At 42.4% G+C, this 13260-nt stretch overlaps 2 protein-coding genes across 5 annotated transcripts; both read left to right on the top strand.

Annotated features, from left to right (window-relative positions):
• Positions 1-926: 926 nt before the first annotated feature.
• On the top strand, positions 927-11403 carry KBTBD3 (kelch repeat and BTB domain containing 3). Of its 4 annotated transcripts, none has more exons than XM_033146207.1 (3): positions 927-1056; positions 4869-5116; positions 6574-11403. In XM_033146207.1, exons 2-3 carry the CDS (start codon positions 4893-4895, stop codon positions 8177-8179), a joined length of 1830 nt encoding a protein of 609 aa, XP_033002098.1. In that variant the 5' UTR covers positions 927-1056; positions 4869-4892; the 3' UTR covers positions 8180-11403. The 4 variants fall into 4 exon arrangements, with proteins under 4 accessions (XP_033002098.1, XP_033002101.1, XP_033002099.1 ...); XM_033146210.1 differs by lacking the exon at positions 927-1056 and adding an exon at positions 1084-1186; XM_033146208.1 differs by lacking the exon at positions 927-1056 and adding an exon at positions 3809-3944.
• LOC117045069 (tigger transposable element-derived protein 1-like) lies at positions 2117-3922 on the top strand. Its single transcript, XM_033145853.1, has one exon. It carries the CDS (start codon positions 2117-2119, stop codon positions 3920-3922), a length of 1806 nt encoding a protein of 601 aa, XP_033001744.1.
• Positions 11404-13260: the final 1857 nt, after the last annotated feature.

Raw genomic sequence — 13260 nt, 5'->3', positions numbered from 1 at the left:
TTCCTTCTTTTGCTAGCAATCGAGGCAGGGGTTTTTGTTTGTTTGTTGGTTGGTTTTTTTAAGGAGAGGGAGAACGCTTGCTCTCCTGGGTAGAAGTAGCGCTGCTGCTTCCAGGAGGGAACGGAGCTGGCTGGACTCGAACATCCGAAATGATGGGCACCGAGCGTAGAGATGCTCTGACTATGGCTGCAATTCTTAACCCCACTTACCTGGGAGTAAGCCTCACTGAATTCAACGGGGCTTACTTCAGAGTATAGGCGTGGTTTAGGATTGCACCAGAAACTTTTTAAGGCAGAAGACTCCAAGGCTGCAGGAAGCCCCACTAACAGGGCCTGCTTCCGAGTAAGCAGGCGAAGCACTCCGCGCTGCAGAACTGCAGCAGCAAAACATGAGGGGAAATGGGGCAATAAAGTGCAAGCTCCGCGTGGCTCACTCTCCCCTCTGATCTCTCCCTTTCATGAAGGTTCGAAAAAGAGGAGGAGGGAGGGAGGGAATCGCGGAGGTTAGAGAGGGAGAGGAAACGCAGCAGCCAATCGGGAGCCAAATGCAAAACACGGCAGACCAATCACCATCTCCCTCCGGAGAGTACATAGAGGTATAACAAGGTAGAGAAAAGAAAAGGAGTTTGCGCGCGGTGCTCATTCTGATTTCTGCTTTACAGCAGCCACATGCGGGGCAACAGCATTGCATAGAATACGGGGCGAAACGGGGTAGAATCTCCATCTCCACATACCTATACAGAGCCCTGTCCTATATTATTTACATTGTTCCCCCCACCACGCTCGCTTTCAATTGATAACCTGAAACGTCTCTTTGTTTTCATGGAGCTCGCGGCTCTTGGGAGCGGAAGGCGGTCCCCGCTCTTGACAACGTCGGCGGCACCGGCTGTTACAAGGAGGCGGGCTTTTGCGCTTTTCTTTTAGTGACACGGACTTACGCCACTCACAACACAGGACGCGATCGATGGGCAGCAGGAAGAGCCAATGGGAGAACAGCGTCGGCTTTTGCAGATGTCGGGTGTCGCGGATGGTCTCGGAGTGGCTGCGCTGAATGCAGGTGGGTGGTTAGCGGCACGCACCGAGGGGGAAACCATGGAATGGAAGGCCTCCGCTGGGTCATAGGAGGCGCGTTCCTAACGAGAGGTTTTAAACTCGCCAGCCTGGCAGCTTGAACTGGGTTGTCTGAGGTAAAAGGGAAAACAATAGAAAACGGGCCCTGTTTTAGATTGGCGTTTCTGGTGATGAGCACGCGCGTGGGGCATGCGCAGAACAGCCACTGAAGCTTTTACGTAGCGTGTGCCCTTAGTTGTTCCCAGACGTTCCTCCCAGCTGCGAAGGCGGGGCTTCTATATACAGTAGGGCGATGATATTCAAACTGAATGATGCTAGGAATAAGTGCTGCTGTTTTCCGAAGGATAGTTTTGTTCGCCTTTTGCAGGAAAAGCAGCAGAGAGTTTTAGTGATAGTGGATTCCCCCCCCCCCTTATATGTGGAAGAGGAAAGGCTGTAGCTCAGTGACAGATTTTCTGCTTTGCATTCGGAAGGTCGTGGGTTCAGTCCACAGCATCTCCAGGTAGGGCTTGGAATGTCCTCTGGCTGAAACCCTGGAGAGCTGTTGCTAGTTCTACCAAGCTAGATGTACCAGTGGCTTGCAGCTTCCTTTGCTCCTAAGTGGCTTACTAATGCCAATATGTTCGTGTTGTCAAGCATGCTCTGCATTACCGCTGTTAATTAATTTGCTGCACTTCCTTTTGGCCTAAGTGACTTTCTGCATGTTCTCCTCAACTTTTACAATCCCACCCACCACCAATCTGGTACATACACATGCATCTGTAAATGGGGACAGTACTTTATGCTTCTGATGAAGTGAGTTGCATTACGATTGCGGCTTATGCTCATTTAACATATGCGATTTCCAAATTTATGTGTGTGGCTTGGGGGGGGGGAGGGAAGGAGAGTGGTGGGTGTCTGAGGGCAAAAAACCTCATCGACAATCCCACCCATCATTGCACAGCTTGGGAAAGGGTGCTGAGGTGGAGTCGGTGAGTGTGAGCAGTGTTGGAGAACGTCTGGAGGTGCAGTTGGAGATTGAGAGTAGCCTTGGTGATTAAGAAAACATGGCCCCAAAACGCAAGCCGGGGCCCTCTGCTGGCGTGCAACACAAGAAACAACGATTGGTTCCAACGTGGCAAGAAAAAGTAGCTGTGCTGGACTGCTTGAGGGATGGCATGTCGGTCTCTAGCGTGGCACACAAATATGGCTACAGTGAATCGAGCATCCATGCCATCAAGGTTCGAGAGAGAGAAATCCGTGACATTGTGGTAGCAGGTGCTCCAATAACTGCTCAGGTGACAAGCCAGGTGCACGACAAGGCTTTAGCGAAGACTGAGAAGGCATTAAACTTGTGGCTTGAAGACATGAACCGCAAATGTGTGCCTACTGATGGCATGATGTTACGGCAAAAGGCTCTCAGCCTCTATGCACTCTTCAAACCTTCTGTCGAGGATGGGCAGCCTGTGAAGGAATTCAAAGCCAGCCACGGTTGGCTTATCAGTTTTAGGAACCGCTTCAAGCTGAAAAATGTGCTCACAACTGGTGAAGCATCTGCAGACAAAGAGGCAGCAAAAGCCTACCCCAAACAATTAAAGCAACTGTTAGACGAAAAGGGATACCTTCCTGAGCAAGTTTTTAATGCTGTTGAGACGGGGCTGTTCTGGAAAAAAATGCCTGACCGGACGTACATCTCCAAATCAGAAAAACAAGCCCCTGGCTTCAAAGCAGTTAACAACCGTGTGACTGTGTTGCTCTGTGGCAGTGCAGCTGGGCATTTAATAAAGCCAGGCTTGCTGTACAGGTCTGCAATCCCCCGTGCCCTGAAAGGCAAGAACAAAAATCTCCTGCCTGTGTTTTGGCAACCCAATAAAAAGGCTTGGGTGACTGCAGCAACATTTCTAGATTGGTTCCACAATTGCTTTGTTCCAGAAGTTAAGCGGTACCTTGAAGAGAAACAACTGGACTTTAAGGTGTTGCTGATTGTGGACAATGCTCCTGGTCACCCCGAGGCACTTTGCTTTGCACATAATGATGTTGAAGTTGTCTTTCTCCCACCCAACACGGCCTCCATCATCCAACCTCTTGACCAAGGTGTGATTCGGTGCTTCAAGGCAACTTACACGAGGCTAACCTTCTCATGGATACGTAACGCTATGGATACTGATCCCAACCTTGATGTCATTGAGTGCTGGAAGTCCTTTAACATGGCCAATTGCATCACTTACATTAAGCAAGCAGTAGATGCAATCAAGCCCGAATCGGTGAATGCATGCTGGCGCAAGTTGTGGAAAGAATGTGTGAATGATTTTAAGGGTTTTCCAACCATTGACAATGAAGTGGAACATATTGTCCAGATGGCCAGACAGGTGGGTGGTGATGGCTTTGTTGACCTCATTGAGGAAGAAGTTGAAGAGTTAATTGATGGCCATGGAGGAACATTGACTAATGAAGAGCTGGAGGAACTGCTAAGATCATGTACAGAAGATGAAGAGGAGGAGGATGAACAGAATGAGCCAGCAAGTTGGAACCTGCATAAGTTTGCTCAAGTCTTCCAAACAGCAAAACACCTGAATGATTTGATCGCTGAGTTTGATCCCTCTATGGAACGAAGCCTCAAAATCACACAGGGTATTACAGACAGTCTGAGACTGTATCGAGAAATGTTTGAACAGCTCAAGAGACAACAGCGACAGTTGCCAAGCACCATGTTTCTCACAAAAAACGCAGTGGTAGCAAGTGAGCAGACACAATCAACTTCTGAAGCTGAAACAGAGCCAACCACTTTGCCTGCAACTCGCAATCTGTCACCCAGGCCTGGCCCATCATCTCCTGGAGCAACCTCAAGCCCTGAAGAGGATGAGGAAGACTAAGGAACACGGTCATTGTGCACAGGTAAATGTGGCAGTGTGCTTTTTATGGGCCATTTACCTGGTTTTTAAAGGGTTGTATTGGCTATATGGTATTTCGGCTTTACATGTTATCCCCAGAATGCAACCCCATGTAAGATGTGATCATACTGTACCCATGAAAGCTTGTATCATAATATATTTGTTAGGGTGGTATTCAACCTTTACTCAGAGTAACGAGTTTGCAGAATTTCCATCATTTCCTATGGGAACATTTCTAATCCAGGCTTTCTCCATCCAAGCTTTTTGCCTGAAACTGCTGCAGCCAATCAGCAAAAGCCAAAGAAAGGAAAAACTGATTTGTCCGATCTCTCTCCTTACCCCCATGGTTTCTGCCCAAAATGGCTACCATTGACCAGCAAATCACAAACAAGTAAGAAAGTGGGCAAATTCTAGCTGTTCTTATATATGAATCAGTTGTTTGTATAGCAAGGTTTGGGTATAATTCTTTGGTTTAGGATAACTGAGATTTCTGATAAAGAACATTCTGATAGTGGGACCATGTTTTCCCTCAAAAAAAACCAAATAAAGCAATGCAATAATAGTTACGGTTTATCCCAAAGATTATTTTTATTTTTTTAGTAACAAAGTCACTTAAAATATTTAAGCCTTAGGAACTCATAGTGGTTACAGTGAAATATATTCACTGCAAGCATCATTCTGTGCATGGATTTCTTCATCATTTGCTTTGAAAGTGTACCCGGAGGCAAGTTACCAATGAGATTCCGACCTGTGATGTATTATTTGGATGGCATTTCTAGCTATTTTTATTATTTAAAATATTTATACACCTTTCCCAATATGGATAGAGATTCCTTGGACCATAACACCTTAGCATACCATACCTTCGAAGTCATTTTTGGTCAGTAATTTTGTTGTGTGTGTCTAACTTTTATATTATCTCCTTCAGCAATAAGAATAGAGTGCAGAAACCATGGACAACCAGTATGATTTCATTAGCACCCCAACTTGCAATGGAATTTCATCTCGTGAGCAGAAAGCCAGCTCCTTAGTGGCTGAAGGCCATGGTCAACAAATCTTAAGTGTGCTGCAAAGCTTTAGAGATCAAAACAACTTTTTTGACTTCAAAATACTTGTGAAAGATGAAGTGATCCCATGTCACCGTTGCGTATTGGCAGCATGTAGTGACTTTTTCAGGTAAGCCTATTTATGATGTAGTTCTTGTGTGCATAGATATATATAGATATACAGTATATGGATATAAACATGGAGATATATATAAATCACTGTTACGTATGTGATGTAGTTAATTCATTCTTCTATTCAATTCACAACCCCCCTATTCAAAATTTAGAAGTAATTCTCATCCTATGTTGACCTTCAGAAGTAGATTAGTAGATCCAGTCAGCTATGAAATGGCTATGAAATCATTTTAAAATTATTTGTTTTTGTTAGAAAGCATGACTTAAGCCCATTCACTGTGTACAACTTCATATGTAGGTTCCAGGTGGAGATGTGCATTACCATCTGCCTTAAAAGCTCTATGCAGCCAATTCAACACATGCACCTACAGATACCACTTCTGTATGCAAACCGCCTTTGCTGAATGTATTGATTACATTAATCTATAATGAAGTTATTTATCTGTAGGAATATTTAATAACTGTTTCTCAATGAGTATTTTTGTTGTTATTTGGATACTTCATGATGCAACACAGTATAGCATTTCAAATCAAATTGTTTAGCTCATATCCTCTGTTTGACAATGTCTAGTATTGAAGATCTCAGAGGAGACATACAAATAATTTTAATTTTATTAAAATACAGAATCAAGCATAAAACAGAACAATCACAGAAAACAGGTACAAGATATCAAAGCAGAAACAAAAATGGGTCTAGATACATCCGTAATACATTCCAGACTTCGGGTATAATAGAAATTACAACATACCTATGAAAATAAGAACACTGTTAACATGGGTAATAGTATCCCTTATCTTTCAGGAGGGTGAGCTGCATTTCCATTGAACCTTGGTTTGTGCCCACCTTATGTTGTTGGAACTGCAACTCTCATCAGCTTCTTGGTCAAGGGTGATGGAAGTTACAGCCCAACAGCATCAGGTGGGCTCCACATTGGCTAATTAGATGTACAGAAACAGAAGTCCTGTGGCAATACATCATGCTTTTTTTACTCACTGAGCTTTTAAGAATTTAAAGATTCTAAGCAATCTGAATCTGAGAGTGGATGTAGCTGTTAAAAGAAAAAAAAAACCAAATCCAAAAATTCCAGTGGATTGCCTTAGGTAAATCTTTAAGAGTAGTTTGGATCCTATTCTATGAACTGATCTAATTTGTGTTTTAAGATATACACCCATCATACCTTGAGTGGAATGATGCCTGAATTTATCATGCCGAACTATTTAAAAGTAATGAAAACCTCATAGAAAAACCCTGCTTCTTCTTAAATGTGCTTTATACTGCATTAGTTTTGCATTTATTCACTCCACAAATAATTTACCTAAAATGTCCAAAAGATGTTTATTGAAAATAGTTCCCTTCACCTTAAGCTGTGTGGTTTTGGTTCTACATTATATTCAGATGGAGCAGACATCAGTGATGATTTATTGTGTTCATCTTCTGTATTTTAACTGCAGGGCCATGTTTGAAGTTAACATGAAAGAAAGAGATGATGGGAGTGTTACTATTAGTAATTTATCACCCAAGGCAGTGAAGGCATTTCTTGATTATGCCTACACTGGAAGAACTCAGATAACAAATGATAACGTAGAAATGTTATTTCAGCTTTCATCCTTCCTTCAAGTTTCCACTCTTTCAAAAGCTTGCAGTGACTTTCTAATTAAGAACATTGATCTTGTCAACTGTTTGCAGCTGTTATCCATTTCTGAAAGTTATGGGTCCACTCAGTTGTTTGACCATACCCTCGAATATGCCCAGCGCCATTTTTCCATGCTGCTCCAGTCAAATGATTTTCTGGAAATGAATTTCGAGATACTGCTAAAATGTATAGAAGCAGATGAGCTCAATGTCCCAGATGAGGAATCTGTGTTGAAAGCTGTCTTGTGGTGGACGAAACATAACTTAGAAACAAGACAGAAGCATCTTCCCCACTTGATGAAAAAAATACGGTTACATCAGTTGTCTGAGGAGACGCTGCAGGAAGTATTGCACTCTGAAGAACAACTACTTGAAAGCACTGGTTGCTTAGTAATAATCAATGAGGCAATTAAAAATGTGCAAACTTTTAGTGGTTTGTTTCCAGACGCTCGCCCTTCAACAACAGAGCAGTACATACTTGTTCACAAAACTGAGGAAGACGGAGTACATCGACATACGTTTTGTTACAATATTAAAACCGATCAATGGAAAGAACTGATGCACACGCACATAACAGATCTGCCAGGATCAAGTTTATCTAGTTATGGTGAAAAACTATTTATAACTGGCGGATGTGTAGGGAACTGTTTCCGGACAATTAGACTTCACATTGCCGAAACGTATCATGATGCCACCGACCAAACTTGGTGTTATTGTCCAGTGAAGGACAGCTTCTCATTGATATCAGCCATGAAGAAGCCTAGGACAATGCATGCGTCTGTTGTGACCCTAAATCAACTGTTTGTAATAGGGGGGAAGACAAGGGCATCTAAGGATATCAAAAGTCTTTTGGATGTAGAGGCATACAGTCCTCTCTCTGGGGAATGGAAATCTGTGAGTCCCTTACCAAGAGGCATCTACTATCCAGAAGCAAGTGCATGTCAGAATATAATTTATGTGCTTGGTTCTGAAGTAGAAATTACTGATGCCTTTAACCCATCTCTTGATTGTTTCTTTAAATATAATGCCGCAACTGATCAGTGGTCTGAGCTGGTAGCAGAATTTGGGCAGTTCTTTCACGCCACCTTAATCAAAGCTGTTCCAGTGAACTGCACATTGTATATCTGTGACCTTTCCACCTACAAGGTGTATAGTTTTTGCCCAGAGACATATGTCTGGAAAGGGGAAGGGTCTTTTGAATGTGCTGGTTTTAATGCAGGAGCAGTTGGAATAGAAGATAAAATTTACATCCTCGGTGGAGATTATGCTCCTGATGAAATCACTGACGAAGTACAAGTCTACCATAGCAGTAGGTCTGAATGGGAGGAGGTTTCACCCATGCCAAGAGCCCTAACTGAGTTCTATTGTCAGGTGATTAAGTTTAATAAATATAGGGACCCATGGTTGTTTGCAATAGCAGTGTAGTCCAATATATCAGTTATAAGAAACCGCACAAGTTTTATCGTTTTGTTTGCTTTTCATTGGACAAAAAACCCCATATATTAGAGGCCCAATCTGCTAACATGGTTTGCAGCCACTTTTTATTTTAATAAGGAGCAGGGCTTGATTGAATGTTTGAATATATTCAAACACCTCTTTTTAAATTTCGGTAGCAATCCCCCCCCCCCAAAGGATTGACCACAACTAGAATCAGAAGCACTGTGAACTCAAGAGTGATGTAGATGATGTGAGGGTTCCCCCCCCCCTTTTCCCCAGTAACACTACAAAATGTTGAAAAACAATTTATGGTATGATTTGGGGTCAACTGGTCAAAGAAAAAAAATGTCAAAAATTGCATTGAGCCTAAGTAGCAGTTTACATCCTGGCCCAAGTTCTCATATTAATGCACTTTTAGGGCCAAAGTGAATTTGGATTTTTTTAAAGCTTAATTTAGCATTTTTCTCCATTAGATATTAAATAAAATGTCAACTATTTTGATAAGAACATTGCACATAATTTTCACAAACAACTTTTATTAACTTGGGCTGCAAAACACCTGGGAGTATGTTCATTGAACTCATAGGACTTACTTTTGAGTAGGCAAAGAACTGCACTCACTGATAAGACTAAAATGGCTTATGTAAAGATAGTAGTAGTTTGTGGATTCAGTTGAGTATTCAGTACCTCAAGTGGTGTAGCTTGTTGATGTTACTAATAGGTCCTAAGTTGGCCTGTCATTTCAATGCTGTTGGCTGTGCTTTTCTCTTTATGATAGCCATAGATAACAGGCACAGCCCAAGAAAGTACCTTTATGCTTATGTTTGTAGTAGCAAGTGTGCAGCAAAGTTTTTATTTCCTTTGTCCAAAACAATATAGGAATGTTTTTCTTATGCTCATTGCATCAGGTTATATCTCAAGTCATTCTGATGTAAAATCATAGAGGGGTTATAATAGATCAGTGTAATTGTACATGTTGCCTTTTAGGTAGTATATGCGCAGCCTGAAGAATTAGTAACATATAATGTGCCATCCATGTTCACAATACTTTACATAGTAGAAGGGTACTGCTCCCTGCTTAAAAGAGCTTTCAGTCTAACATTTAAGAACGTAAGAGCTAGCTAGATCAGACCAAAGACCCATTTAATCCAGTATCTTGTTCTCAGTCAGATCATTGCCTATGAGAAGCAAACGAGCACAACAGCACTCATTCCACAAGCATTGTGACTGGCAGCCAGATACAGCCTGTCTAATTCACCTTTAAAACCATCCAAGTTTATGGTCATCACTATGTCTTGTGGTAGTGAATTCCATGGTTTAACACTGCACTGTGTGGAGAAGTAATACCATTTGATGAAGAGGAGACTGCAAAGGAGAAGGGATATAATTTCAAATTGAACTAGTATCTACTTTCTAAAGTTATCATCCTAAATGTACTTAAGTGCAAAGAAATTCTATTGAAAGCAAGCAACTTCTGTGTAAGAATTCTAGGATTAGGCTGCAAAAAGTATACCCCGTGAATTAATTAGGAAGGAAGTAGTAAGTCTAGTTTCGTTATTTTCTAAGTCACAGTGGTGATAAACTGCAAATAGCCTTAAATGAATTAGGACACTTCAGAGTATGCACTTTCAACTTGCTAAGCTATATTTAAATATAAGATGAACTTTAATAAGCAATATCAGCAAACATAAACCCTGTGAACTTTTACTAATGTCATTTAAAGATGCTTCACACAGGGACTTAAAAGTAGTGTATAGAATTTAGAGCTGTCAGTAATATACACTGGAAACAAGAATGTTACTTCAGATAGGTTTCTTTGATCTCAGTCATATTTTAATAAGTTTAGTAAATGCTTATCAACATTAGACTAATACCTGAGTAATTGGTTCCAATTTCTGCCACTGCTATGCTTCTGCCGCACCCACCCCACCCCAGGAGAGGCAAAGGCCTATCTAGTAAAAGAACTTTTTTGTCAAAGGCATGAGGATACACTATAAGGAATTTAGTGAATCCATTATTCAGCGGGGAGTGGGAGGTGGAATCTGAATCTGGATAGGACTTTAAACACTTTATTAATACATCCTTCACTATTAGGTCCCGACTAGGAGCTGACACTCATACATTCCCCTGAACTGCTTTTTCAAGTCACTGTTATGCCTTGTCTCCCGTGTCTTGGTGGAGCTATTGAAACCACTCAATATTTCAAATTACGGCATTCCAGAAGTGTGAATTTCCATGGGGTTCTCATATTCTGTTTTTCATTCATTTTTCCGCTTGTGCTCATGCCTTCCTAAGCAGTTATCCTGTAGAGGCAAATTTGAACACATACCTACTTCTGTCACCCATCTCATGTACTTACAACACATTAGATATAAGAGAAGGATATAGCTAGTTTTCTAAGGCTGCATTTCTATGCATGCTCAGTGGGGCTTAACTCCTGAGAAAACACTTTGTAAGATGTGTTTGCTTAACATCTTGCAAAAACTGAACCACAAAACACAAACTAGAGGCCAAAATATTAATTGTACAAATGCACTTTTAAGGAGTAAGTATTATCTAGTAGTCTTACTGGATGGTGGCCAGGATCCAAAGAGGTATTTTAGACATGCCCAAGAACTTGGGTAAGTCTAGTGGTATTTTTACTTCCCTCCAACCTTTGAAGATCAAGATCTTCATAACATATCAAACTGCTTTAGAAAGTCCCCTCCACTCAAGTTTCAAAAGTAATTTGCTGTATGGCATGGGGAGATGTATTGTTCTAGAAACACTAGGGTATGCTGGACATGAGAAACTAGTGTTGCAGTTCTTTAGATCCCAGCCTACATTATAATGTAGAAAGGAGTTGCATGCCAATGTATATGAACATATTTGCACTAAAAATGTAACCACACCAAAACAGTTCTATAATTCTGGTATTGTATTATCAGTAAAGGTAAAATATGGCATGACCTAATGAACATTTAATATATGTAATTTCTTCCTGTGGTCAGTTAATTGATTGAACTATTTGCTAACTGGTCACTAGTTCAATAGATGTTATTTTGCAATTATCACAAATGTCAGTGTCAAAATGTAATGCATTGTTTTTATACACTGTGTTTTTTATTTTTACTTTTACTGTACACTTCTCTGCCAAGTCCACTGGAGCAATCTTGGGTGTGAGATGGCACCTATGACCAAGTCTGCTACCTATAAAGGTATTGGAATCAGAACAGTCAGTCTAGTTCTCCTTGCTGTAAAAATGTTAACGGAAACTTTAGTATTACCCTGAGGAAAAGGATTAGATAAGGCAGAAAAAATGATTGCTAAATAACTGACATTCAAAGTAAGAGATTTTGCTGTAGCACATAGTACGGGAAAGGGCACATCTACACAAAGTGGTTGGAACCATGTTCTATTATTATAGCTTTCCTCAAAGCACCCTAGCAATTGTAATCTATTCCCCCCACTCGGGAAAAAGAAATATTTAGTCCCTTCACAGACCCAGGGCTCAATAATTTGGAGTGTTGTCACACACAGAATTATTGCACATTCCAGCTCCCCGTCTACAGTCCTTTGGAGGTGAGTCTGTAATCCTCCCTTGTGACACCTGAAGTGAGAGGTTCCCCTGTGGTCAGCCCACCTCCTAAACTTGAGATGTATTATCTCCACCCTGAAGACGAAGGCTGAGAAAAAGTTCCTTCCAGCTAGCTCACCTGCTGCAATGGTGCCTGTTGCTCCTCCTTAAACACTAGAGAATGGCCACCACACCTGAGAGTTGAGCACTACACGTTGCTAAGCATTCCTCCCTGCTCCCAGAGTACCAGTGGCTACCTCTTTCTGCTGCTGCTCTGAGTCTTCTACATTTGAGGTACTTGTACTCCACCCAGTTTTTGAGGTTGGGTGAAGCTGTGAGGGTGAGGGTGTTTCTAGGGTCTAGAGCAAAATTGTTGAACATCCTGCAATTTCCTGTTGCCACATTGGATTCTGCTCCTCTTGGAGCTTCCTACTGGATCATCTGAATCACAGTAGCCACAGAGAATTCTCCACTTGTTCATCCTCCCTCTTTCTGCTGTTCTTTCTGGAGGATGTGACTTGCAGAACCCTCTGCCTGCTGCTACAGTACTGCCTTGCCCACAGTAAGGGTGGGGGACCTATAGCCTCAAAGATTATGTTGTCTTCCCAGCTCCCAGCCAGCAAAGCCAGTGCAAAGAGCCATCGGAAAGCTGCCAAGTCAAACCTTTGGCCCACCTTGCTCGGCCCTGTCAGCAGCTCTCGAGTTTCAGGAAGAAATCCCTCCAGCTCCAGGCCCTACCTGGAATTGAACTTGGGACCTCCTGCATTGCAATACAGATGCTCTTCCCTGTCTCCTACATGCCCCTGCCACTACTCTCCCGAATTGAGTGATCGTTTACACAGTAGCAAACTGAACACCCAAACACGGCACATGCTGCAAAGGTTTGGGACTTCTCCATTGCCGAGGATCGTAGGAGGCAAATGTCATCAGCCAATACGGGACGGGGTGTGCGTGCTGCAATGGGGAAGCAGATGTGCGCAGGGAAATGCAAACACCAGCAACAACTGGTTACTTTGCAAACTACGAATGTGGTGTATACAAATATTTGCACCAAATAAGTAATTATGAATATATATATATAGCTTCATACTGACTTATTGGGTACAAATATTTGTGTACACCACATTCGTAGTTTGCAAAGTATTTTATTTTTTATATAAAAAAATAAAATGCTGTTTATAAAAGCATGTTCCCCCTCTCTTTGGAGCTGCAGAAATGGGGATCGCACCCACCCCTCCCTGCTGCGCCGCTCAGGTAGGCGGCAACGCAGCGGGCAGGGGTGCGCAACTTGCGCGCGCTCTGAAGTGATCCAATCCTCTCCACAGCGGTACCCCAAAAATCGCGAGCGGGATCCACCGCCCTTTGCCCGTCCCCTTCCGCCTCGGTGAGGACTGACAGGGGCGAAGACCGACTCCTCCTCTCCGGTTCTTCATAATCTGGAACCAACCTCTGCGCCCGTACCTAGGAAAGGCCCACCGACTTCCCTCCCTCCCTCTCAACCCGCCGCCTCGCC

This window comes from Lacerta agilis, chromosome 4 (assembly GCF_009819535.1).
Source record: "Lacerta agilis isolate rLacAgi1 chromosome 4, rLacAgi1.pri, whole genome shotgun sequence".
NCBI lineage: Eukaryota > Metazoa > Chordata > Lepidosauria > Squamata > Lacertidae > Lacerta > Lacerta agilis.
Note: the sequence above shows the minus strand (reverse complement) of the source record. Positions and strands in the feature narration are given on the sequence as shown.